Source organism: Cyprinodon variegatus, unplaced genomic scaffold (assembly GCF_000732505.1).
Source record: "Cyprinodon variegatus isolate N-32 unplaced genomic scaffold, C_variegatus-1.0 Scaffold26, whole genome shotgun sequence".
NCBI classification, from domain to species: Eukaryota; Metazoa; Chordata; class Actinopteri; order Cyprinodontiformes; family Cyprinodontidae; genus Cyprinodon; species Cyprinodon variegatus.
The window spans coordinates 1,673,400-1,699,965 of record NW_015150479.1 but is presented as its reverse complement, the minus strand read 5'-3'; the positions used below and the strand labels follow the sequence as shown (position 1 = coordinate 1,699,965).

The 26,566-nt window shown below is 36.9% G+C and overlaps 1 protein-coding gene across 4 annotated transcripts in view; it reads left to right on the top strand.

The window, feature by feature from the left end:
* Positions 1–19,621, top strand: part of grid2 (glutamate receptor, ionotropic, delta 2) — a 520,299-nt gene extending 500,678 nt beyond the window's left edge. Inside the window, exons 15-17 of one of the 4 annotated variants that reach the window (XR_001481865.1) lie at positions 2,477–2,717; positions 13,780–13,861; positions 16,894–16,946. Coding sequence is in view for 3 of the 4 variants with exons in the window: in XM_015395277.1 (XP_015250763.1) it covers positions 2,477–2,717; positions 16,894–17,340 (688 nt within the window). In the remaining variant the exon portion in view is untranslated. Of the gene's footprint in view, positions 1–2,476; positions 2,718–13,779; positions 13,862–14,257; positions 14,565–16,893 lie in introns of all 4 variants that reach the window. The other 3 variants (XM_015395286.1, XM_015395294.1, XM_015395277.1) reach the window with 3 other exon arrangements.
* The last annotated feature ends 6,945 nt before the right edge of the window (positions 19,622–26,566 follow it).

Below are 26,566 nucleotides of genomic sequence, written 5' to 3'. Positions count from 1 at the left end.
TAATCTGCATCTTATTGCATAAATCTGCCAAAAGAAAGTATTATTCATCTCTTTTTACACTTGTTTTGATGTTTCACTTTTCTTAAAATGAGTAAAATAATGATTAGATTTCATCAATGCTCAAATAATGTGTTACTTTTCATTTCAATCTTAAAAGTCAGTTTGATTATTATTTTATTAATAATTTCTGCATTTATAGGTACATTTTACAGTTTGGGTCTCTTTTTTTATTGTATTAACAAGAGCATTTAAACTCCACACACCCACAGAAAGCAATAACAACCACAGAGGGCATTGGATGTATTAGATCTTCAAAAAAACCACTCAAGAGATCAAATGAAACCCACTAAGGGAATCCAGGTCTCTTATCTAAGTAAAGGTCAGTGTTCATGACTCCACTGTCTGAAAGACATGGAAGATGATGTCATTCATGGGAGAAATGCATGGTGAAAGTCACTGCTAACCCAGAAGGATATAGAGTTCCTTTGAGTCTGACAGCAACACAACTTTGAGTCTCAGTCCTTTGGGAAATACTAGTATCATTCATGACATAAAAGCTAAACTGTGGGAGGATGTTCCTAGTGTGGGTCTGGTATAAATTCCCTTAAACCTCCAAAGGACACCAGTTATGCTCATGAGAAATTTGGTTTGGCATAATTGAAAAAAAAAAAACAATTGAGACACTAGTTGATAAAATCAACTTTTAAAAATTCTATTGACCATTTTCAGAACAATTTTTTTTCCATCTTAGTCAAAACTATCTTTTGACTCTGACAATATTAAAGTTTGTGTGAAAATAGCTGAAAATTGATTAGTAAGCTCCAGCTCTTTTGTATAACCCCTAAGCTTGGTGTTCTTCAGCTTTTAAGCAGTACATTCAGCCACTGTCTCCTGGATGATACATTGAGATTCATGGTTTTAATGAAGCCTCTAGTCTGGGAAATGAAGCTCATGCAAAGTAAAGCTCCCAGTTAAGTAACTCCACCTCTTTAGGCAAACTTGAACATTTGTGCACTGGCAAAGTAATCAACTGAAGAGGTTGTGGCAGGTGTTTGTGGCCCCAGTGCTTCATCTTGCTTACACCAAAGTATTCCTAGAATAGAAAACATCCTTATAGTGTTATTAGAGACCATTTGCTTCAGTAGGGTTATAGCCTTGCATCTTCAAAAATTGCTCATGTTTGAATTGCGTGTTTATTATTTGTTAAAAATGCTTTTAAGCTTTGATGTATTTTCTTCTGATTAGCACAAAGGATGGTTTTGAGCTTGTAACAGAGCTTTTTTTTAACTGCACAAGTATCACAGTTTTTTGTTTGTTCTTAAATTGGAGCTTGGTCAAATCTTAGTGCTATATACTTCCATCATTCCTTCCATCCATCCATCCATCCATCCATGGATAGAGAGAGGGTGGCTGAAGGAAACTCCACAGAGAAAAAAAAATGTTTTTTGGGATTCAATCCAAGAATGTTATAACAGCACCACTATTCAGCCAATATCTTTTTTGTTGTTACCCTTTTTACCAACAGTGAGGATCAGCTTTACAGTATATCACCAAAATATTACATCTAAAATCTTTTTTTCTTTCTTGTAACTGAAACTGATTTAGGAATACGCTCCAAGGAAGTTATGCAAATCACCATGAGTACAAGGCAGAATCCTTATTAGGTTTGCTTGGACATGTTTGCAATCAAGCTTGTGACTTCATTTCTTAGATCATGTTTGCCTTTGTGCATTAATAGAGTCTGGGCTGTCTCACTTTGTATGTATGTGCATGTGATGGTATTATTTTCCTCTTTCCTCATTTTATGATTTCCTTTTTTCACGCACCTCTCTCTGCTTCATGTCAGATCTCTTATTAAATATAAGCTGTTCTCAGAGTGCCTCCATCTGCAGCGCTCCTGAAACCCAAACGAACAGCCCAGTTAAATAATAAACTGAAGGCTAACAGAGGGACCCCATCAACCTCTGAGCTGTATCCTCTCTGAAGCCATCAATCGTATGACTAAAGCTAAGCTGCATAATGACATTGTGGCAGCATACTTGTGCTGTGCTGCAAAACATATTAATGTTAGTCATAATGAGTTTGACAGCCCAATATGGGTATAAGTTCATTCTGTGGAGTTTCAGCTGTCCAACACTGCCCTCAAATGGTGGAAAGGAGTTAGAACTGCTGCAATCCAAGGTTGGGTGTTGTGCAGATGATTCATGCAGATCATTTATTTTCTCTATCTCTTTTTGAATGGGTAAGAACCATTTTCTACTCTTATAAATAATGCAACTCAAGTCCCATTAATTAGCTGTTTTTTTTTACCCTAATTCTTTTGCCTTCTTATTTACTTGTATGCTTTCTGTATGCTTCAATAGAAACCTAATATCTTGTTTGAAAAAAGACGGGGTTTTTTTTGTTTTGTTTTTTAATTAGAAGATGTTGTCTGGATCTCTTTATAACATACTTCTGTCTCTTTTCTGCATCCTAGAATTCTGGAACTCCAGCAGAATGGTGATATGGACATCTTAAAACTCAAGTGGTGGCCCAAGGACAGTCCGTGTGACCTCTACAGCTCAGACCATGCACGGCAGCGTGGCAACGCACTCGATATCCACAGCTTTGCTGGGGTTTTCTGCGTCCTAGCAGCTGGTGTGGTGCTCTCCTGCCTCATTGCTATGGTAGAAAGCTGGTGGTCAAGGCGGAAGGGATCCAGAGTCCCCTCCAAGGAGGTATGGGGAGGAATGACCTCTAACAGAATACAAGATGAAGATGTCCAAAGCATATTTTATTTTGTTTGGCATGGAAAAAATATATTTTTATGCAGTTCTATGTAAAAGAAAAAACAAACAATATTTAAGATAAGTCAAATAATGACTGAATAATGAATGATTCTAATTGAGGATTTATGGGATGGACTGAGAGAAAATAGCAAACAGAATTGGAAAAAAATATATACATGTGTAATTATATTTCAGAATAAACACAGATAAATAAACCGTTTAGAGCTTTATTAGGGGATGTAGGTACAAAGATAGCATTAAGAAGGAAGAAACCATGACAGGTCAACAGGTTTAAAGTAATATCTACACTTCTACAAAGAGAGGCTCTTCAAACTAGGTACTTGTGCTAACTCTGAGTAGCTGCAGTGATCCACAGCTGTTCATGTTATAATTATCAGCCACAAATCTTTTTATGGAGGTGTTTTGGTCATGTGACCCCCAAAGCTGAACCTTTAGCCTGTATGCAAAGCTCTATATATGCTGAAAAGACTACACATTTCTGGCTATATAGCATCCCTATAGCGAAATTCAGTACTAAAAGGTTCTTGCTGTGGGGATGCTTTTTTTTTAGGATTTGGAAAGCAGGTCAGAGTTGATAGAAACACAAACAGAAATAAAAACAAAGTAGTTCTTAAGAAAACCTTGAAAAAAATAAACAAAAAAAGTTAGAACTATAAATTTACAGTCTTTTTTACTATTTTTCAAGGCTGCACTTTTAAAAAAGATTAAATTGTCCAGAGAGCTGTTCAAAACGAAATTTCTTTTTGTTTTACACTTGTGTAAACAAAATGACAAATACAATCTAAGTCTAAAAAAGCAAAATTAGATTAAAGCAGAAAAATTTTACTAAACAAACAGCCACATCTAAAATGAATGGGCTTAGAGCAACGTATGCTCATATGGTTAAACGGCTCAAAGTCTAGATTTAAATGTACTTGAGAATCTGTGAAAAGTTATGAAAACTCTTGCTAACAGTTGTCCTCCATACTGTCTGTGAGACATAATGCTTTTTTGCACAGAAGAATGGGAAAAGATGCAATCCTGAAGCTAGAGCTGTAGCTGGTTTAACAAACTCCCTAACTCAGGATTTCTTAAATTAATACTTACCATGATTTAATTTTTATTTTTTGACAATTTGGTAAAGCATTTATTCACTACTTTATGTTCATCTATCAAATACATTCCCAGTAAAATACACTGTAGTATGAGGTTGTCATGTTACAAAGGTAAACAACTTCATAGCAGAAAAATATTAGTCTATGTAGAAAGCAAAAAAAAAAAATGCTTAGAAAGATTTGGGGAAAATAATAGAAAAATGCATGATATGCAAAATATTGCTATTTTGCATGAGGAAAGACACTAAAACATTTAGACACATCTTAAAATCCCAAATTTCAGTTTATTTCCTGCCAGGCTAATGATGCTCGACAGATCAATCCACTCCAAGCATGGGATTATAGAGTTGTTTGTCACTGGGCTTTTGCACAATCTGTTCAAAAGCGCGTTGAAAGCTTCAAATTTGCTCTTCATTGACTTGTGAAATGAGCAGAGCTGATCTCATACATAAACTCAGGAAAACAAAGTCACAGCATTAATTTAACATTTCAAAACAGTCAGTTAGAAAATTGTTTTCTCATTAGTTTAACCATTAAGTTATCAAAGTGATTAACCAGAGACACTCTCTGCCAAAAGCAAGCTAATGTGGGTTTAAGCGAATTAAGCAACAAATTTAACTGAACTTAATTGGGAGGTTGTTTTTTTAAGCCATGCGTACATCTTTTTTAACCAAGATTGTTGTATCTGTCAAAACAAATGAGAACATGATATCCATCATCCTAATTTAAGTATGTTTACTCTCTGATTATCTAATACTCCTTAAATAGAGCAGTCAGTGGTATTATTTTACTGTTTTAAATCCTCATCAATTATCAAATAGGTTTTTAATGTTAAGTTACTGCTAGTAGTGTCCAGCAAAAATATGACATCTTTCAGAGTTGAATCTGTTTTTGCTAATGTGTTGATTATTTTGAGATGATTCAAGTCAAAACAAATAATTTAATCATCTACTCATTAAACAGAGTCAAAGTTGAATGTTAATAAATGGTGCAGGCAACTTTAAAAGTAGAACTGAATAACAGCCCTAGGGGCAATTGGAGTGCAGTGGAACATGGCTGAGCCAAAACACTGAGTCATTGAGTTAAACATAGAGGTTTATATCAATGTCCCTTCCTCCCAAAACAGCCACAGAACTCGGTTGTTGTAAATTAGCAGCAGCACCACATGAAATATCTAATCAGGCTATGTGCTGATGATCACCTCAGCAGGGACGTGGTTTGAAGTAATCAAAATGACTCCGGTAACATCTTCCTCTGGTAGGAAGCCTTGCGACCGCTGTGATGCAGTAGCTTTCTTAGATGCATCATTCTGTCATAGGTGATATCTTCAAAGAGATTCCTAAATGGATGCACTTTAAACTGCTTTACTCTGAATTTTTAAAACACTAGCTTAAGCACTTTTTGTCAGCCTTTTTTAAAGTTATGTCTCCTAAACTTTTTTTTTTTCATTTTTAACTATAAAAAAAATAAAGTCACAGAAGCCTGCCTATAGTTCATTTTCTAACCCCAGCCCTCTTCATATCCCACCAGGCCCACTGCTATGTTTACCCAAAATACAAAAGAAGAATAAGGGTTCTTGCTAACAACTATAATCAAAACTCCAAAATTGCACCAAAGTGTCACAGAGCTGATGTGCACAGCATGCCAGTGAGAAACTCAAAGGGAATGTAATTATGGTAGGAATAATATTTTCACTTTTGGTTTAGAGTTAATCATTTATGTGTCAGTAACCAATTAGACTGGCACAGATTATTATTATTTTTTTTTTCTTTTGGCGAAATGTTTTTGCCATCAGGTAAATTACTTCCGCTTCAAACAATAGCTTTTTTCCCCTTCTTAGGAAGCAGTTTGATAGAGGTAGGTCAAGGTTAAATTGTGGATAATGGCTTAAGAGAATTAATGAGGAAACGTCTCCTCCCTTTTTATTGAACTGCACATCCTCATTCAAATGGTGCTGTCAGTCACAGAGAAAGAGGTTACGAATGGTCTAACAGCCTTTATTACTGATAATGATGTTTAGAGAGGGTAACTGTTCATGAATACACAAACTTGATTTTCAGTCATCTTTTTGTCATTCTATTCCAAAAAATAGTATAAGAAATACGCTGTAGCTTTCTAATCTCTGGTTTCTTGGTGATTTAAGAGGCATGAGCATTATTTAAGAAAAATGACATAAAGATGAGGGATGAAAATTGCGACTATGACAAGGATAATTCAATGTCCGATAAGGTTACTTTTCATGACAAAAGACTAATAATCCCAGTCATCTGGAGAGTACTTTAGGGGAAGTTTCAGCACGAAAACTCTATTATCATTTCGTTCCAAATGATTAAATAAATGGATATATGTAGTATATCATAAAATTGACTGCAGCCTCTAAAGTCTAGGTGAATCCTTCAGTGATTTCTGCCGTTATGAGTAAAGCAACCCTTTGACATTAAGTGCGCAAATATACAGCAAGCTGAAATTAAATTTGCTAGCTGTTGCCAGCAAATGGTTGGTTTGTGAGTTGAATGATGTGTTTCATAAGATGTGATCACTTTAGTGGGCACAGGACTGTGTAACAAACCACTTGGAAGTTTTTCTTGGCCTTCCATACTGCTATCTAATGAATAATCTACTACTGCTTGGAACAGATCAGCAGCTGCCTTATTACATGTCCTCGGGGTTGTTTGTTCATTGATCTATTTAAGCATTAAATTTCATTTGCAGCCCCTTTTTATTTTTTTTATTTTTTATTTTTTTTTGCTGCTTAGAACAGAGTCCTTGCTGGTGTCACAGTATTGGCCATCTTAATTGCCACCACTGGTAAAGATGTATACAAGGTTGTAAAATAAATGTTTTATTTTATTGCAGCAGCATATTATTACATTTATTAACATAAACAAATCCAACATTAAGATTTTGGGCTTTTATTTGATAGGGAAAAAAATCATTATTTTTCTAAACTTACTGATAGCGTATTTTTAAAAAGATTTATAGCCGACTGTACAACATATCTGAAGCTAGGAGCATACAAAGGAAGGCACTTTTCCTTTTTGCATTATCATTGTAGAGCATCCACAGTTTTAGGTACTCTCTTCAGCTCTTCTTTCTTTTTGCTTATCTAATAGCTTTTGGTAATTTAAAGTAAAGGCTGACTGTTAACAGAGGAAAAAGGATCTGTGTCGGCGTATTTTATAACAGACTCCCTTGAAGTGTTACGCTCTAACATTTACAATTTACATTTTTATTTGTTTATTTATTGTATCTTATTTTATATCTTCCAAAGATCAACATCTGGCCTTGATAGATGTGTATTTAGGCTTTTAACATTATGAGAAAGTTTTTGCTGTTGAATGCAGCCTGAGTATTTTATTTACCTTTCAAACAGTTGATCTACCCATGGGTACTAATAAAGTCCCCTGAGCTTACCTTAAAGAACCAGTTGTCACATAGGATATATCTAGCAGTTGTTATAGAGACTTGTTGTTTATCATCTATATTGTGGAACAGTACATTAAGCAGCACAGCCTTCAAAAGGCTTTAAAAAAAACTGTCTTGCTATTCTCAGCAGCAAGCAGGGTGCTCAATAACTGCATTAGATGATCATGCATAAAAGTGATAGAGGCCTTATTCATGTTGAAACTGACACAAGTATTAGATTCATATTTTCTAATCTTTAGCTTGTGAACGACCCCACACCAATCTCCCTTTAATGTTTGTGGTTAACTCTTTAAGCACCAGTCTGGAAAGGGATTGTTAAAGGTACCCCCGGACCACTGGTGATAAAAACTATTTCTTAAAATGACATTTTATATATATATATATATATATATATATATATATATATATATATATTCAAGTGAATGATTGTTCTCTAATCTAAAGGTGGATGTATTAAATGTCTCGAGGTGAGATTATTCTACTGCAATAAAATTATTTTAATTTGTAGATCTTTGCCAAAGGTTCCAATAACTGTGCACAGCATTATAAAGCATGAGACAGTTTATGCATAGCTGCAATTTTGGAGGTGTCTGTTATGGACCTTTACATTTTTTGCTTTAGGTAAACATAAGAAGAATATAATAGAAAACAGGTTGGTGAACCTTAGTTGATTTTTTGCAAAATAAGAAAAAAAAGCTTTAGAGTTTACCTTGCAGCATTCCAGCCCTAGCGTACAACTGCCTGCAAACATCTCCTTTTTTAGTTATTTTCACTTCACGCGTTAATACACCATATAACCCCCCTCCCTGCAACCCCCTGCTCAGTTTACAGCTTTAATCTGTCATTCAGACCAGTAGTCGTGTCTGCCACTGAGCAGGCACAAAGACACCAAACCTTCGCTTGAACTCAAAGTCATGTTAAGCACAGTGTGGCTCGACTGCAACACAAACAAACACACCCACCCCCTGCTATCTTCATTAACCAGGAAGAGCAGCCAGCGGAATCAACCCCAGACTGAGCACAGGAGTGGTTCCTCATCAGTGAATGGGAGGGACAGCAGGGATTTAAATGCTGCTAGTCTTTTATTCTTTTTGTAGTTCTTGTTCAAGGTTTTTCACATCAAGGCAACAGGCAGTTAAATAGAGGAAAATCACTGGTATTGATTTGGGAACAACATGGGGATACACTTCCTATATCAGAATTGAAAAATGCAGCTTCTTTGAGAATAAAAATACGTGAGATTTGGGTTATTAGGTTTCTCATGCAATGGGGAAAACAGATTTGGTTGGTTGGTTGGATGGATGGATGGATGGATGGATGGATGGATGGATGGATGGATGGATGGATGGATGGATGGATGGATGGATGGATGGATGGATGGANGGATGGATGGATGGATGGATGGATGGATGGATGGATGGATGGATGGATGGATGGATGGATGGATGGATGGATGGATGGATGGATGGATGGGATATAATATAAACAGTATTATAGAGACAGAAGCAAAACAGATATGCCATTTGTAATCCAGTTTTATGGAACATCAGTTTCTCCCCTCTGTACTCACATGTTAAAATGAAAAGTTGGCTCAGTTAGGGGTTGTTTTTGATGATTGACCCCTGACATTTACCCTATCGACTGCTGTTCGGAAACCCATAGGCTCCCTGAGAGCAACCACCGAGCCCGAAGGGCTCATCGCATGATTAAACTACATCTAAAAACCTGTCCCACTTCCACTTTGCCCACATGGGACTCATCCGGGCTGCATCAAGCAGAGAATCATTCAGATAATCCACCATCCAGCAAGCACATACACTTCATGCACTGATTGGCCATCTGTGTGGATCTTGAAAGTAGAAACAATTGAGTTCTTCTCTCAAGTCTCTATTTCCCCTGGCTTCACAACAGCTGTAATCATTTTTCATGAAAGACTGAGCAATATGAAATGCTTTGTAGAGATGTTGTCTACAGCAGTTCACCTAAAGCATCACAATATTGCAGTCCTGTAAAAGGTTACTTTCATTGAAATACATACTTGAAGCGTGAAGATCTATAACTCGACTGGTAAGAGCAAGTTTTTGGGTGAAAATCGCATTGCCTGGTCCATGCCATAACAAAGCATCTTTAAACTTGCACACTCCCAGTTAAATCCACAAAAGCGGCATGTGGTTGAAGTATTTTGTGTAATAGACCATCACAGAGAAGTGGATAACCCTGTATTTCCATACAGTTTGGATTTGTATTTAGCCCCCCTTACTCAGAATCCCATAATTAAAATCAAATTGCGTTCAAAAATCACCTATAAAGTACAATTTAATCGGCTGTTTTTTATGGGTTTTATTACAGAACATTATTGAACAAATAGCACTAGAAAGAGCAAGAAACATGGAAAACAGACCAAGGATAGACTATTGAAGACATTTGAAGCAGTGTTACTTTATAAACTGATACACCAAGCGCTCCATAGTGTTGGGGGAACACTTGCTTTAGCATGGGGCAGATTAGAGTCTCAGCATTATGAGGATGAACAGAGCAATACGGATGAACATTCTTCTGCAAAAGACTTGAGACTGGGGAGAAATCAACCATCATGTACGAGCTAGGCTGAATATTATAGCCAGGGCTACAATAGAGTAAGATATTAATGTTTTAGAAAATACCAAAATGCTCACCTAAATTGGAGTAGTAAGACTTCTAAATTGATGTTCACAGACACACTACTGAACCTAAACAAATGGCAAACATTTCAATCTCTGGGTGGGGAAACTCATAGGGCTTAAATACTTGCAACTTGAAATGAAGCAAAAAGTGATCCTAAAAATGATTCACTCAAGATGTGGAATACAATTGCAGGCACATTTTTCTGATTTTTGTTTGCACATAAGTTTAAAAGTTATGTATAATTTTTCCACCACGTCACAATGTTTGTTTTAAACCATCAAAAACTATCCTGATAAAATACAACCAAGTTTTTTTTATGTGAGTTTTAATACTTTTGACATTTGAAATCAGTTCATCTCATGTTGAAGTAGTAGTAATTTATTACTTCCTCAAATCGCCATCTGTGCAAATTACCTTAGTTGAGTAGGCAACTGCAAAAATGGTTGAATGTGCCAATGATGCGGACTGAGGCAGATCTAAGTCGGCTTCGAAGCAGCTAAGAAGATAAATTATAAATGTAATAATTTATTACCTTGGGAAATATGCAGCTCTAGCCTGTGCCAGCAGTTCGTGTCTACTTTAAAGTCATTCTGTGTCCAAAAGGTAATAATGTAAAAGAAACCATAAACCATGTAATTAACTTACCAGAAGCTTTGCTCTCTGTCAATTCCAATAGAGATCTTGATTTCACTCAGCTCTGTCTCTCCAAATGCTGAAACCACTTAAGACCAGTGCACTGAGCCAAGAGTATGTAGCTTTCTGAGAGATTTTACAAGCATTGAATAAAATAGGAAGGCTTTCAACCTCGAGTTTGTGCTCATGGCCTGGAAAACTTGGAGTGATATGATGCACAAGCACGGAATAGATGCACTGGGTGCTCAGATTTGGCATGATGATGACTGCTTTCAGTGCTCTTCTTATACAACATTTGCTACTTCATGCGGTAAAAAATAAAGTAAGTTAGGTGTTTGAATAGGCATTTTGATGGATTATCTGTTGCTTTGCAGTCTGCATGTCTTTTTTCAGTAAATTCATTAACCTTAAACAAGATGGATAAACTGTAAAAGCAGTTTTGTCAGTATTATGATTAGACGGGCCTCCACTACCTTTCACAGATGTTTCTTGAACTAAATGTGTGGACTATTTACAAAAAAACTGCAATTACACTGCAGATGATTTCCACTTAGACAGTCAGAGAAATATTATTTTCCTCCCTAAAGTTGACAGATTCCCCATATCTCTTGTTGCTCTTAACAGTTACACACGTCAGCGAGCTTGCCCTCACACCTGCATGCATTTCCATCATTAATGCCGAACAAAACCCTCACACTTCCTCATGTCAGGCTTTTACGGGGTTAATAAATGCAAAACAACATGCCATGTCATGGAGCTCTTTGCCGTTGTCGCTCTGTTTTTAGTTTGCTTTAAAACACCTGCCAGATTTTACATTCATGCCCATCCCTTCCCTTCACAAGCCACAATCAATAATGTGGTTGTAACTTCAAATGTTCAAGTCCACAAAGTAGGAAAAAGGATATTTTAATTTTATTTTATAATCAGTGCAATGAAACATGACAACATTCATCCATTGAATCATCTGGTTACATTTTGCCGCCCCATACTGTACTCGCTCCTATACATACACGCTGTCTACATACATACCCAACAATCTGTTTCAAATCTAATGCACTTTACCTATATTCGTTTGTTTGTGTTTGTACTAAACTGAACTGAAACATGCACATTTTTTATATGTCCTTACATGCCTCTGCATTTGTGATGTTTGCTACAATGCTCTGCTAACTGCTTTTTACTTTGTGGCGATGCTTCTGTCTTTACTGTGGTGCTGTATTGTGGAATGGCTGGTGTTATCTATGAGCCTGCTTCTTGGCAGTTTACATCACAACCAGCAAGCACAGACACAGACAGAGATAGCTAATGTGGGAGATCATTGTGCAGGAGTTAAGTCATTTTTGTGAAAGGTGGACAAGTACATTATAAAAAGGATGGAAATATTCTTCTTGAAATTTTTTTGAATCATGAGAAAACATTTCAGGAGCCTTTATATTCTAAATACATTTGTAGTTAAGAACATACAGTACTGCAAATAGTACTCAGTCTTTTCTGGCTCTTTACTCTGCTTCCAAGGAGTCCTGATTCCATATATACTTCAAAATTTTCAACGTTTTTTTGTTGGTGATTGACAGCTCGTTCCCTTACTTTCAGTCTGTACCTGAAAAGAAGAATTGTTTTAACATTATTTTGATTCTGGTGTCAGCATGGCTTCCAAACAGAAGTACGAATAATGGAAAACTTTTCAATACAGCACTTTTAAATTACACTTTAGACATCTTATTAGGAGCTTTTAACTGGAACACTTAGTCAATTTAAACACCTATGAAGACACAGTTTTATGAACATTGAAAAGGTATTATTCTGCTAACAAAGACATTCCTAATATTACCTTGATTACTAAGGCTGAGGTCTAGACTCCACTAAAAGGTTTGAATCAGTAAATAATATATCAGTAAAGCATATTTAAAGTATAAATGTTTGAATAAAAAAAAAAGATATATATATATATATATATATATATATATATAAAGTTTATGTGTAAATAAGACCACATAATACTTATGACACACCAGTAGGTGTTGCAGTAACTTCCACACGTATAAAAGTACAAAAAAATGAGTTAGAATCAAAAGATGAAAGCAGAGAGAGAAAACAGGGCTTATGTAACCTGACAAAAGAGAGGAAAAAATGTGTAAGTGAAATCCACAGTACTTTGAAAAGCCTCGGTGACAGATTCCTAACCACAACTGCATCTCTGAGGCTTGCAGTTGTTGTAGCTTGTTTCATACATCTGAATGGTTGTGGGGTCTACACAGGCAAACATAGCAATCTGTAACCTGTGACAGGGGTATCATGATGGAGGTTTCGCTGGGGACGGCTTCAAATGTATCCTCTCTGAGGCTGCTCTCACATGTGGCGGCTTAGTCTGAATGGGACCCTCCGTCTCAATGTGGTTTGTCAGAAATACCCAAACCAGGCTACATCTGGGCATGGCCATAGTGTAACACTTCTACCTTTCTTCCCCTAATTGTTGCTTTAATCAATGTACAACACTTGGAAAAGCCTTAAGAATTTGCCTAATTAACTAGAAATGTTTAGAAAAACACTAGACTCTTTGGAAGCAAAATGAAAATGATATTGTTGTCAGTACCTTTATAAAATTATTTATTTTAAAGGCGCTTTTACTTTGGATGTGTTAAGAAACATCTGAACTGATTGTATTTTGGTTTTGGAGGGACAGTATACAAGAACAAAATGTACATTCTTTGTATTTTGGGATGCTTCTAATACTCTGGATGAGAAATTTCTAGAAGATTCTCATCTCATTCAGAAAGGCTGTATTACCAACACTTTTTGCCTGTTTATATATGTCCAACCAGAGTTTGGTATGGAAGAGTTCTGTTAGTAGGCGTGAACATAACTTAAATTCAAAAATCTTATATTTTTTTTAACTCCTTACTGTCAGAACTCTTCCATAATGATAACATTTGTGGATTTGATCATATCTTATATCTCATATAGTCCGTGCAGATTTAGTCTGAGGAGAGCTGGCAATTCTCATGTGCCTCATTAATTAAATCCATGTCCTTTTTAGAAGACAAAAGCAAAGCTAATTCTAACCTTTTAAAGTCTGAATAAAAATGCCAGCTCTTCTCATTCTAACTCTATTGAATGAACTGTGTCACTGTGGCTCAAAGCTCTCATATTGCCTTCTTGTTTTGTTCTTGTAGATAAGTACTCTGTGTTGAGGGGTGTAGCGGGCGAGGGGGAGAGAGCAATACAAAATGGCATTTAAACATCTCCCCTTTCCAGGTATATAACAACTGTGTGAATGTCTCTCTCAGAGGACACAACACAGAGCGACCTGCTTAAATGTGTGTGCTTACTGACTGCCGTGTCTTTTTTCTCACTCACCCCTTCCCCCTCCACCCATCTGTCTCTCCAATTTACTTCTCTTTCGTCCACCCACCATCTTTCAATCTGCCCGATCTTGTCTGTCACTTATCCTTTTCTGCCTTGGCACGCCTGTTGTTTTGTCTGCCTGTGCTTTTGATTTTTCGTTTGTTTGTTTGTTTGAACTTGTGTTAATCTTCCCACCTCTTACACGCAAAACACACATATGATCACGTGCACATCACGTTCTCCTTTCTGTCTCTTCCCCTTCAACCCAAATTTGATCAAACTTTTCATGCAACGCACCAAAACCAGGCACATGCGGATGGTCCATCTGCCATGCAGGCTGCTGATCCCTGTCCCCACAGCCCAAACGAACACCCCCTCTCACTGGGCGGTCAGACCCAAAACCAGACCCCGAACGCAACCAACACGGCTGGCTCCACCGCCACCCATTACCAGCCCCCAGCATGCTGTGACATTCCCTGCGCGTTAATCGTGCAGCACTCATTCGAACCAGCCAACCCCTCTGAGATCACCCCCAAAATGAGAATGACCACGTTCACAACATCACCTCCCACACCAAGGTTATATATTCAATAGAAGATAAATAAAATCTTTGGTTAGTAAAGCTTGAAGACAACATTGTACATGAATGAAAATTTGCGCAGGGGAATTATCAGGAAACAGAGGGTAATGATGTAGTAAAGCTGAAAGGAAAATTACCTCTTTTACAAAGTATGTTTGCCTGGTATGTTGCCAGATGACTAGATATGCAATTATGCCTTGCTGACGTTAGAGGGGGCTGTTTCTATGTTTGGACTGAGAGCCCTTCTTCAGTAGACAGTTTAATTCTCATGGTTTTTATAGTATGTAAACGTTGTAATGAGATATACTTCATATATTATACAGATTCATGTAAGCCAAGAGAGATTTACTGATCCATTTGGGTTTTCTTTTTTATAATTAATCCTTTGCCTTTAAAAGTAAAACAGTGTATAGGAATAAAAGAAATTTGCACTTGTGCTTCAATTTATGTGGGAGTTTCTACCTTTTTCCCGACATCAGTAAAGAGGAGCACATATATATATATATATATATATATATATAACTTTATTAAAAAATGATATAAATATGTATTTATATTTATCGAGAGAGATACCAAAAAGTTCAGGTTTTGCTGCTTTAATCTTCTATTGTTCCAGGCCACTTTGCTTTCTCTTCATAGCCACCCTTGCTTTCCCTCTCACTGAAAACAAAATTACTATTTGTGATTCAATATTACCTTCCACCTCCCTGTATTTTTGCCCGTACCAGTCTACAACACCACTCCATCAGGATTCCTTCCCCCACACTCAGAGCGGGCCTAGTTTCCACACAAGTAGTCCCTTCGTCCTACCCTTCCTCCAATAGTGTCTTTCTTTAGATGGTAACTGGTTGGGGCGACTGCTGGTTCCCCTGTTCTGCTTGTGAGTAGGGCCAGAGAATTCAGCTGAACATGCCCCCAGATCCAAAGGAAACGGTCAGTAAATATCTGTTTATCCCCAGTCTTGTGGTTTCCACCATCAAAAATCCTTTCTGACTTTTACCCAAATTCTGTCTCTATTAAGACCAAACCAACCAACCAACTTATGTCTGACCCAACTCTGAAAACCTTGCCCTGAACTGTTTGTGGTAGATGTGAAAATGTGATTTTGGAAACTTAGCAGAAGTTTGTATTTCCCCTACTATTGACCCAAGCCTCCCTTCCACTTAATATGCACCTCTCACTTATTGGAAACTGACCCTTCCACCCACCCCACACTCATACTCACCCTTCTTTTTGCAGTAAAAGCATGAAACACCTTTCACTAAGTTTTACAGCCTTTAAGCAATTAAGTCATATGTGAATAAATTCATAAGTGTACATTGTAGTAAGTTTAATGTATCTGATACCGTAAGTTTATTTAAAGTTCAAGTAAATCTATTTGTTTTGGTTGTCTTAGATTGTTTATTAATAAATGTATATAACTGTAAATATATGTAACTGTATGATACTATTCAAGTTGTAGGAATTCCAGTAATGAATTATGGCCTAAGCAAATTCACTTGAAAGTGGGATGTTGATCCCAAAGTAAATTTAAGGCAAAGGCCATAATACAATGTAGTGATAAGGATTTGTTAAGCATTTATCTACAAAGTTACCCTTGAAATTTAAAGTTAGTCAAGCTTGCTCAATAGAAAACCAATACCCTGGAATGGCAAAGCGCACAGCACTGTGTCCTTTCTGTCCATTCCTGATTATTTGCACTCCCTTAAAGACCTTTTAGAAGTGTGTGTATGTTTCTTTCTGTAATTATTCTCTATCCCTTCCTCCATCACCCCCCCCCCCCTTTCTTGTTTGCTCTTCCCACTTCCTGTCACCTTTTCCTTTTTTTTTTTCCTTGTGACCATCAAACAATCACTTGACGTTGTTGATTCGCATTATTTGCTTTTCCATGTTGGGTTTTTAAATAATTTGATCTCAATCGTTTTTAAATATCCTTCACTCATTTGCATATACCTCTACTCAACTTTTTGGTTTCACTTGTTTATGATATATTTTTTTAATGGTTGGATGGATGACATCCTTGTTGCTGAACACAATTACACCCCATTGGTTCTCCTAAATTTCTGCTTTGTTTCCTGCATTACTCTTCCATTTATTAAATATGCTAAAAATTACATCATGCTACCTCTATCTCACCTCCTTAAATATCCATCCTTTACCTTGGCTATCTTTTTACCATCTCCCTCTTTCCACGTGTTCTTCTCTCTTCTATCAATCGATCATTTAACTATGCATACAAATTCTATTCTCAATACTTTTATACCACTTTTTCCTTTCATTGATCTCTCCTGTTTCTATCCATTTGTCATTGTCACTTCCTTCTCTCCCTTCTTCTCTTCTTCCCATCCCTCCCCAACTCCAGGACGATAAGGAGATCGACCTGGAGCACCTACACCGCAGGGTTAACAGTCTGTGCACCGAGGACGAAAGCCCCCACAAGCAGTTCTCCACCTCTTCCGTCGATTTAACCCCCCTCGATATGGATGCACTTCCTGCTGCCAGACAGGCCCTCGAGCAGATCAGCGACTTCCGCAACACGCACATCACCACCACAACCTTTATCCCTGAGCAGATCCAGACCCTGAGCCGCAGCCTGTCTGCCAAAGCCGCCGCTGGGTTTTCCTCTGGTTTTGGTGGAGGTCTCCAGGACCACCGAACTGGTGGGGTTGGCCCCTTTAGGCAGAGAGCCCCAAATGGTGGCTTCTTCCGCAGCCCCATTAAAACTATGTCCTCTATTCCTTACCAGCCAACAGGACCAGGACCCAATTTTGGATATGGAAATGATCCAGACAGGGGCACCTCCATTTGAGGTGTTGCGATGGATAGAGTTGGTTTGAGAGAAGAAGTGAGAAGAAGAAGGGGTTTCAGTATGTTGTGGGGTGTTTGAACAAATATGTTGTGGCTAGGCTAAAGAGTAAGAGGTATATACATGTAAACAGGAATATGTTTTTTCTGTTTTTCATTTCTGCTCGAGTATCCAGGGGCGTAAACTTGTATGGGAGGGGTGTAGGTCTGAAGGGGTATTCTTCATTCTCAAACAGATGATGCATCTCTGCTTTATTGTTGTTGTTCTTGTGTATGTTTGGGGGGTTCAGTTGGGAGTTGCATCTAAGAGGGGACCTGTTTTTTTTTTGTTTGTTTTTTGTTTTGTTTTTTTGTACTGATGTTTTAGTTTAATGACATGAGGACTTTCTCATGTAATGCTGAAATGACCTGACACCTTTTGCTGTATGAACACCCTCTTGTTGGGTTTAGTCAAAAACTATTTCAACACAAAGAAATGATCTGTGTAAGGTCTAGAGTTGCTGTTGGTAAAGGATTGTAGCTCTCATTGGCCATGAAACGACGTCCAGTGGTGTTATTTGCTAGGAAAACCGAGGCATTAATATTATGAAAATAAACCACATAAGTTGTATTTATATTACCATCCTAAAGTTTAAGGGGTTTGAAAAGGCCAATGATGATTAAGTATCTCAATTTTAACCTTGTATTTTCACTGTTAAAAGGCTCTCCTCAATATAGTTTTCACTGGTAGTGTTGTATCAATGCCTTGGGTTTTGAATCTAAAAGCAACTCCAGGATGGTGTCCACATTGGGGAGTCTGATCCAGACATAAGACCTTGCAGCTGAACATATACTGATGCCTCCACTGTGCATCAGTGGGGAAACTGTTGAAATGCCATGACAGAACAACTGCGTGTCACTGTAAACCACCAGTTTTGGTGCATCAATCTTTAAACTTCTGCCATTTTTGGTGCATCAGCCTGAAACTGTTTTCACCACTTTGATGCACATTAAACTCTTTGTCAAACCTTCTGCACTGTACCAGTGCCCACAGACCTGTAAGTGATTGTATGTAGATCTTACCTTTTATTTTTGCTCACCGTTATTGTGCTATCTGCTTTTAGAGTCAAGGTGAAATTCTCCTACCAGACTCTCAGATGTAAAGGAGAAATTAACATTCATAAAAAAAGCAGACAAAAAAGTGAGAAAAAAATGAAAACCTAAAAGACTTTACAAAGCTAATGCTTATTATATGTCTTTTATTGAGTTTTGTTTTCAGAAAAAAAAAGATTTTCCTGAGTGGAATGTGTTTTGGTGAGGAAGTACAAAAAAATGAACATTGTTCTGAGCTGTCTACTTGTTTTCTTTTCCTTTCTCTCTTAGGAAACTTTGCAACAACTGCTTTAGATCGCTGTAGTCCCTAATTTTTTTGTCAATGAATCACTCAAAATTATGCCTTTTAATTTTTCTGTTGGGATTAAATTTTTAGCGCAGCCATAGCTATTGTGCTTAGACTATAAATTCAATCTGCAGTCATGTCAAATCCAAGAATCATTCATCACAATTTGTCAGGTTCAAGTGCTGAAATGAAGTGGAATCTGTGTTTGGGGCAAAGCCATTGCTACATTGTTTTCAATATTATGTGACAGCCAACTAGTGGTATCCTACCAACTTCCAGGAAACCCAATACATCTGCTGTTTACTGGAAACAATTTGAAACATCAAATCATTCTTGGACTGATTGTCAAGGCAACGTCATTTTAACCTACATGAAAGGTACTATTTATATAACTTTCTTTTTTAAGTGCCAATTAATTAAAACAAAACCATTAAGGTGCATTTCTTTTGGTGTGGAGAAGATGATGAGAATTTTTGTAGATTACTTTGAGGGTTAAAGGGCAGGTGGGCAAAATGGAACCAACCTTTTTTTTTTAACTAACACTTTATTAATAATTGGTCATGTTAGTTGTGTAGAGCAAAGTTTGGGTTTCTTACCTTTTTTAGCTAAATCTGCAAACTGTTGTGCGTAGAGAATTCAGTCAAGCCACTGTGTTTTGAAGCAAGCATTGTTAGGGTTTCTTTTCTTATATTAGACTACAGTCAGGCTATGAAATGGCAAATAGGACACATACGTTTAAAAAGATTTATTTAGTATAAATGAAAGCGACATAATGAAAATGTATATTTTACATGTTGATGCTATTTTTGTTTAACAAAAAGGAAAATACTATATCATGTTAAGCTTTAGTGCTGCGTTAAGCAGGTCAGTTACTGCCTTTGGTTCTCCCCGTCCTGCCCATGGCTAACAAAAACATACACACTAATGGTTTGCTTGTTTTTTTTTTGTTTGTTTGTTTCGTTTTTGAACCATGTTTTAAATTTGTTTTTGTTTCTTTGATTTGTTTGTTGTTTTTTTGTTCTGGCTATATGACAATACATGGCAAGTTCACTAAAAAGAAAGCATGCACAAACTTGCTGTTTTAGCTATCTGTTAACATTTTTAATTTCTTTACATAGAACGACAGGATTTACTTGATAATTTTTCCAGAATTTATGATGTACAGTATTTAATATAGGCCTATTTTGTTGTATGTGTTGCATAATATTCAAAAACTGAAACAAACTGGGGCCTCTGTTACAAGTGGCGAAGCTTTCTGTGTATAATTTGTCTAATAAACAGGTTTTCTACAGTGGGATGTGTTTGTTGTCCTTATTAGATCCTTATTTTCCAGGATTCTGCCTAATTCTCTACAAGTGATATCTTAATGGTGAGTAAAAACTACACTGGTAAGTCACACACACTGTTACACTGCCTTGCAATGGTATGTCTGCTCTGTTGTTTAAAAACTGTAAACTATTTTTTTTTTTTTTTTTTGCAAAGCCTGGCATGTATTTATTAAGGTGGCCAAGTTGTGCAAATGCCTTTAAACACATCCTTCTGGCTCTAATTTATAGGGAAACTTTCAACCTTATTGGCCTCCAGAGCAAATAAAAAAAATTGTCAAACCAATGCTGAAGAAACTTTATTTACCTTTATAAAAGTAGAATTACTGGCATTTATCACCAACAGATTTTAGTAATAGTAGATTAAAGGCCAGACACTTAATTTAACGTTGCATGTAAATTCTGCATTAAACATTTTAAATAAATGTAGTTAAGGTTTGATATTTTTTATATGTCAAACGTTCCATGTTTAATGTCGCAATTATTTTCACCTTCTCTTACTTTGGAAACATTGTAACTCCAAAGGATTTTCTACTGCAGTTTACTGCAAGATAACTGAAAATGTCAGCCTGTCGAGTTTAGGGGAACATTATACTGAAGTAGCATTTATTTACCAGACAGGGGCGCTGTTTAGCTTAACCAGATATCCCAGATTCACCTACTTCAACTTTAGAATGATGCTGGTTAGAGCATGTTATATTGGAAAAAAGTTACATTGACTTTTCAAGAGACTAAAGACAGGTTAAGTTTGCTATGACGCTTATAATTTTTGCAGAAATAGCTTAATTAGCTTTCAAACTATGATCTTTATTAAGGTAAAAAAAAATCATTAAAAAAAAAATTTAACTAGGTGCTTAGTCTTGCACTTATGAAATTGTTAATGTATAACAACAGCAGTGATAGGCTAAGTTGGGGCCCCAGTTCTATTCTTTGATATTCTGAAATGAGCAACTATAATAAATTATGGGTACAAAGCTGTTTCTCTGACATTTAGAATTTTGCTACTAAGCAGACTCAGACTTCGGAATAAAGAGGCAACTTTCATTTATTTATTTTTAAATATATAGTTCCTGAATAATGACACTAGCAGGAAAATTTGTTTATTTTAATATTCATTTAAATGCAAATACCTTTTTAAATTTTATTAAAAAGAAATTAAATTAAAGTAACTTATTCCAACTTCTCTCTCCCAACCTTGTTATGGTTCTTCCCATTTGTGACTCAGAGTTTTTAGTTTTCTGTTATCTGTTTTGTTTGGTTTTCCATTATATTCAAGCAGTCCTTAGTTACTCTCTGCTGCCCCCTTGTGCTTGTTTTCTTTCCCCTTGGATTTCTTCTTGCCAGTTCCACTCATACCTGCTCCTTATTCAGCTCATTAGTCCATCCTTTGTTCTGTTTCCCTTAAATACTCCACGTCTGCAGTCACTCAGTGCTGCTTCCTTGTTTTTGGTTGTTGTTTACTCATCTCTGCCTCCCCACTTAAGTTTTGCCCTGAAGGTTTTTGGTTCTTTATATTTTGTATATTTTGTATTTGGATGTCTGCCTCAGTTACCCAATTAAATCAATCAGAACTTATCTCTGCTTCACTCAGCTCTTCATTTGGGTCGTCAAGCAACCTCACCAACCATTGTTGACAAACGTATGTACAACACTCAAAATCGAGGTATCTTTAACATGATAGAGTAATATAATCTTCATGATAACCATAGTAAAAGCATTGCATGGTGAAGTAACTATCACACAGTTCATAATACAGACAATGAACTCTGCCTTTCAGATGAGATCCGTTTTGTCATTATAGAGATATTTTCTGGTTGAAGGAGCCTGGAGATGTTTTATCATGCATATTGGGACATTATGTGTTTGCTTTCGGGAAAATGTGTTTTACAATATATTGAATACAGATTCTACTTGATGTGAGAGATCAGGCTCTCTTCAGGTGGGCTGCTAGCCTAGAGCCTTGGTACCTTTAGTACAGCTTAGGTCATATTGGCACAGTTCTGGATAACAGCCTCTAAATTGCAAAAAAAAAAATTACATTTTGTAATTCAGTATAGGCTAAAATGAAATAAGATATTTGCAATACAAAAATTGCTTATCAAGTTTAATTTAATGCAGTTCGACTCATTAAATGTCAGTTTGTTCAAATCATAGAGACAGATTTTTTTTTCCCCCTTCTATGGAAACACCGTAAATTACTTCAGGTCATTGACTTGAAGTATTCAATCCAGGCATACATGCATGCAGTGATTGTGGAGAGGAAAAATCCCTATAAACAGGAAGAAAGCTCCAGCAGAGCCAGGATCAGTGTAAGCATTCTTTTCCGAGATCGAGTTCTTGGAGTGCAAAGCAGGCATAAAAAAAGAACATAGTGGCCTTGTTCTTTAAATATTTTTCACATATGGCTCTTTATAGGAAAAAAAGCTTGAGCAGACAAGCTCTACAACAGTTTTCATATCAAAAAGGGATGAAAAGGAGCACATACAGCCGCTAATAATAAAGGTTGAGTTCATAGCTATGAGAGAAACGGGACCAAACACTAAAACATAGGCCCAACTCTATCATTTATAATCAAAGGGGTTGATTGCAGCAGCAAAGTTTATATTTCTCTCCAGGATCAAGATGGTGTCACAGCCATAAAAAAAAAAAACAGGCCAGATTAAGCTACCATGTTGTGAAAAGCAGAGAGAACATAAAGTCAAGGTTTGAGGTAACAAATACTGCTGAATGGGAGAATAGAGATAGAATGAAACAGAGTGATGAAAGGTGGTCCCTATGTCCTCCATATGCCTATACTAGCAGCACAGCAATACATATAGCTCTGGATAACATTTACCACTCTACATGCTTTAGCAAAAATAAAAGGTTTAAGCTATGTTTTTAAGAAGACAGGGTGTCTACCCTGTGTAAATTAGTAGTTGTTTCCACAAGAGAAGCGCCTGATAACTAAAACATCTGCCTCCCAATGTCATTTTAGAAATTCTAGGAACCACTAGTAAACCTGCAAATTGAGAGTGAAATGCTAGGAATATAAGGTAAAATGAGATCCCTGTTTTAAGAGGGAGCTTGGTTAACTAGGGCTTTGTACATGAGAGACAGAACATAAGCCAAAAAATAATTGACAGAAGCATTGATGGAGAAATACTTTCCATCTGAAATAGAACTGAAAAGTAGCAACTCCTTAAAGGCTGCAATGCAGAGATAAGCATATCAGGACCTTTTTTCAAGTCAAGTGAATGAAGGACACATACATGCATATAGTTAGCTGTATTAAAAGCTCATCCTAGCGCCTTCTAGAAAAGAGCCTTACCTCTGAAAAACAAGAGCAAGTAGGCCTATATATGTAGGGACAACATGTAACTGTAGAAGTCAGTAACCTCCCTCATTGGAGCTTCTAGAGAAAAAAAGTGATCATAAAGCTTAAGTTGAAGTAACAGCAAGCAAATTATAAAAGGAGGGTAATAAAAAAAATGAAGCGAAGTGGGGGAAATTGGTAATTATGCCCTCCAGCAGCCTAAGGATATAGCAGCGTCACTATATAATAATGAGCTGTCTAAAAAAGTAAACTGAAGCAACCCATAGAAGGGAATTTGAGATTTTAAAAGGGCCATACTATGGTGCGTGTCGTGTAGTTGACTTTTATATATATATATTTGCTTATATTTTTGTTGCACCCTAACTCGATTTTATTCGTTATGTTCTAAGTTCATGACTTTGAATCGGAGTCAGATAAAGTGCATTAGCAAAGAAGCATCTCATCAGGGGCGGTCTTAAATTTGTATTTACAGGATTTCTGAAGGATTATTATAAGGTAGCCTACTTCCCCGCCTCGTGCCCGGCGCGCCTCAGTCTCCAGGGAGATGGGAATGAGAGGGGGCAGCACGCAGACTCCTCTTGCGCATTGGAATGGGAGCCCGTCCCTCTCTCTCCCCTGAAGGAGCTTCCCCTCACCGTGACCAATGGAACATAGAGTCTCCATTGTGGCCGGGACACTTTAATAATCGCCAGCTACAATATCCAACCTGTCGGTAGCTTCAGGAGCCTGGCCTTCGTTGGTGAAAGGAGGTGGGAGCGAGCGCTCGGCGCCAGACCTCAACCTCTAAAGATGTCCCCATGATGAATAAATGCATAAAAAGTAGAAAAGACTGAGGTCAGACTGTCTCTAAAATTGTTCGACCTATTCTCTGAAATATTTTGTCTTTTATAGCCTACTTATGGGGTTTATGTGCCAAGATACAACTATTAGGCACAATCTGACCAACTGTTAAAATGTAAATTTGATTTTCTTATAAGATTATCTGACGCAAATACTACTTAAACCTGAGGTTAATGGATAAAGTCGAATCTGTCCTCTAACTATTCTCCATTAAAAACTCCAGTTTTCAGTTGTAGTCTTCTAATCATAAATCCACTGAAGCAGTTCGTCTTAATTACCAGCTTTAATTATCAACTAGTGGGCTTATTAGAAAACGTATTATTTGATGAGAGGTTTGCGTCTCAGATTTGCTGATTGTGCGTAAAAAAGGGGCTTCTGGGATTTGTATTTTACCTTTTATTTTTATTTTAAGCGCATTTAGACTTCTAGTTTACCGAGTCCTCCTTTGTTTCATATAAAAACTTTGGATAATCAGATGTATTTAACGATGTGTCTGAGTTTGTGTGCCATGAGTATGTTTCTTTATCCTGCTCCCTGCGCGCCACAGCCCGTCCGGGGCGCAAGAACTCGGCTCATGTTTCGGTTCGCTGTGAAGCCCTTTTCTCGCCGACAGGGCGTTCCGTGAGCCAGATCAAAAGGTCTAAGACCAACTACAAAAGGATAATGGAAACATAAGATGATCCTGGATTTCCTGAATTCACAATGAGTGCGCGAGCCTAAGTAAGAGCAAATACTTTCGCCTTTTTTTAACCTCCTTTAGATGTTTGCTTCAGGGTTCCCTTATTTTACTAATCCCAAATTTAACACAAAAAAAACTTTAAGTCTAAACGGTTTAATTCCAAATAGGTCTTGCATGATATATGCAATATAATTTTTTTGGTGGTTACTGTAAAACTGAACTTATGAGGGTGTTAAATGCCAGTCCTTGACATATTTTAAGCTGTAGCGGCTGCAGGTTGATAATTGCTTTAACCAGTTAAACTTTCCGTGCAATGGATAAAATGCTGATTTATTTTATTGTTTTAAACAGTTAGGAACGGATATATTAGCTACCTTAGAAAAAGTTGAATCGTGGTCAGTATGAACCAGATAAACATATTTTATTTATTATTATAAATTCTTTTAAGCACACTTTTTCTAAATGGTCTTAAGTTGTTTTTAAATTATTGGCCAAAAATAAAAAATGCACTAAATTACAAAAGGGTAAAAAATATATATATATGAATTTCGAGAGCACGTTTTTACAAACTTAGCAAACATAACATATTTCTAAAAAGGTATAGGCCTAAAAAAAATTATAATAAAGAGAAAACGACAAACAACTAGGATCGCCACAAAGTTTCTCGTTGATTTGTTGGCTTTATAAAACACTATATGAGGAACTCTGGACGGTCTGTGACATTAATCTAATTCATGGACGTTTTTACCAATAAAAATGTCAAACGGGGAAAACATGCGCGGGCTTCTCCTTTATGATCCATTACAAGCTGTGATTAACGAGAAGGTGGATGCTGAATAGGCAAACAATAATGATGAAAATGATTAAAACTCAGGCAGGTGGGTCTTCATTTCTAATGTCTTGCTCAGATTTTCAGTCTAGTTACCGTTTGTCCATGCTCTCCACTTGCAGACGCAATTTCTCTGTTCTTAAGAGATCTTAAGTGAAATACAGCAGTAAATCCACATAAATGTCTATACAAATTACATAAACAGAGCGCAACACCTGGGTTTGTGCATCACAAAGTTACTATACTTCAACTATTATTAAGTGTAATGCATTTTGGATGATGTTATGAGTGGACTCGTAGTAAAAATCTGTGTATGACAATTGTGGCATTTTATGTCCCATTTATTTCAGAACACATTATTGGTATCCTATTGTCTTTTAAGAAGTTTTGTGACCTGCGTATGTTTCTCTTAAAAATAAATACAATCTAGTTAAATTAAGATTTTCACAAAGTATTAAAAATGTGTTAATAACTGTTATTAAATATTGCAATACCTAATTTTCATTGCACTCCAACTTCTGCAGATATTGATTTCCTTTATTACTCTTTTCTTACCATATAATCACATGCGTAATACCAGTAGTTCGCTTTCTTTAACCAGGGTGGACAGTTGACCTTGTTGAACTTTTCGAGACACCTCTCTTTCCTTCTGTCCAACCCCCATCCATGTCTGAGATGCCGTAGGCTCAGTATTGGTTCAGGTGAGGATTCCCTACTTAGCTCATCACACGTGCGTCCTGTGGGAGGTTCCCATCATGCAAGCGTCAAACGCTCCCTAAATCGTAACGTTATCATAGAGTCCCGCCTAAACGACCCATAATCACCTCTCTCGGGCTTTTTTTTAACCGAGACCTCTCATTGGA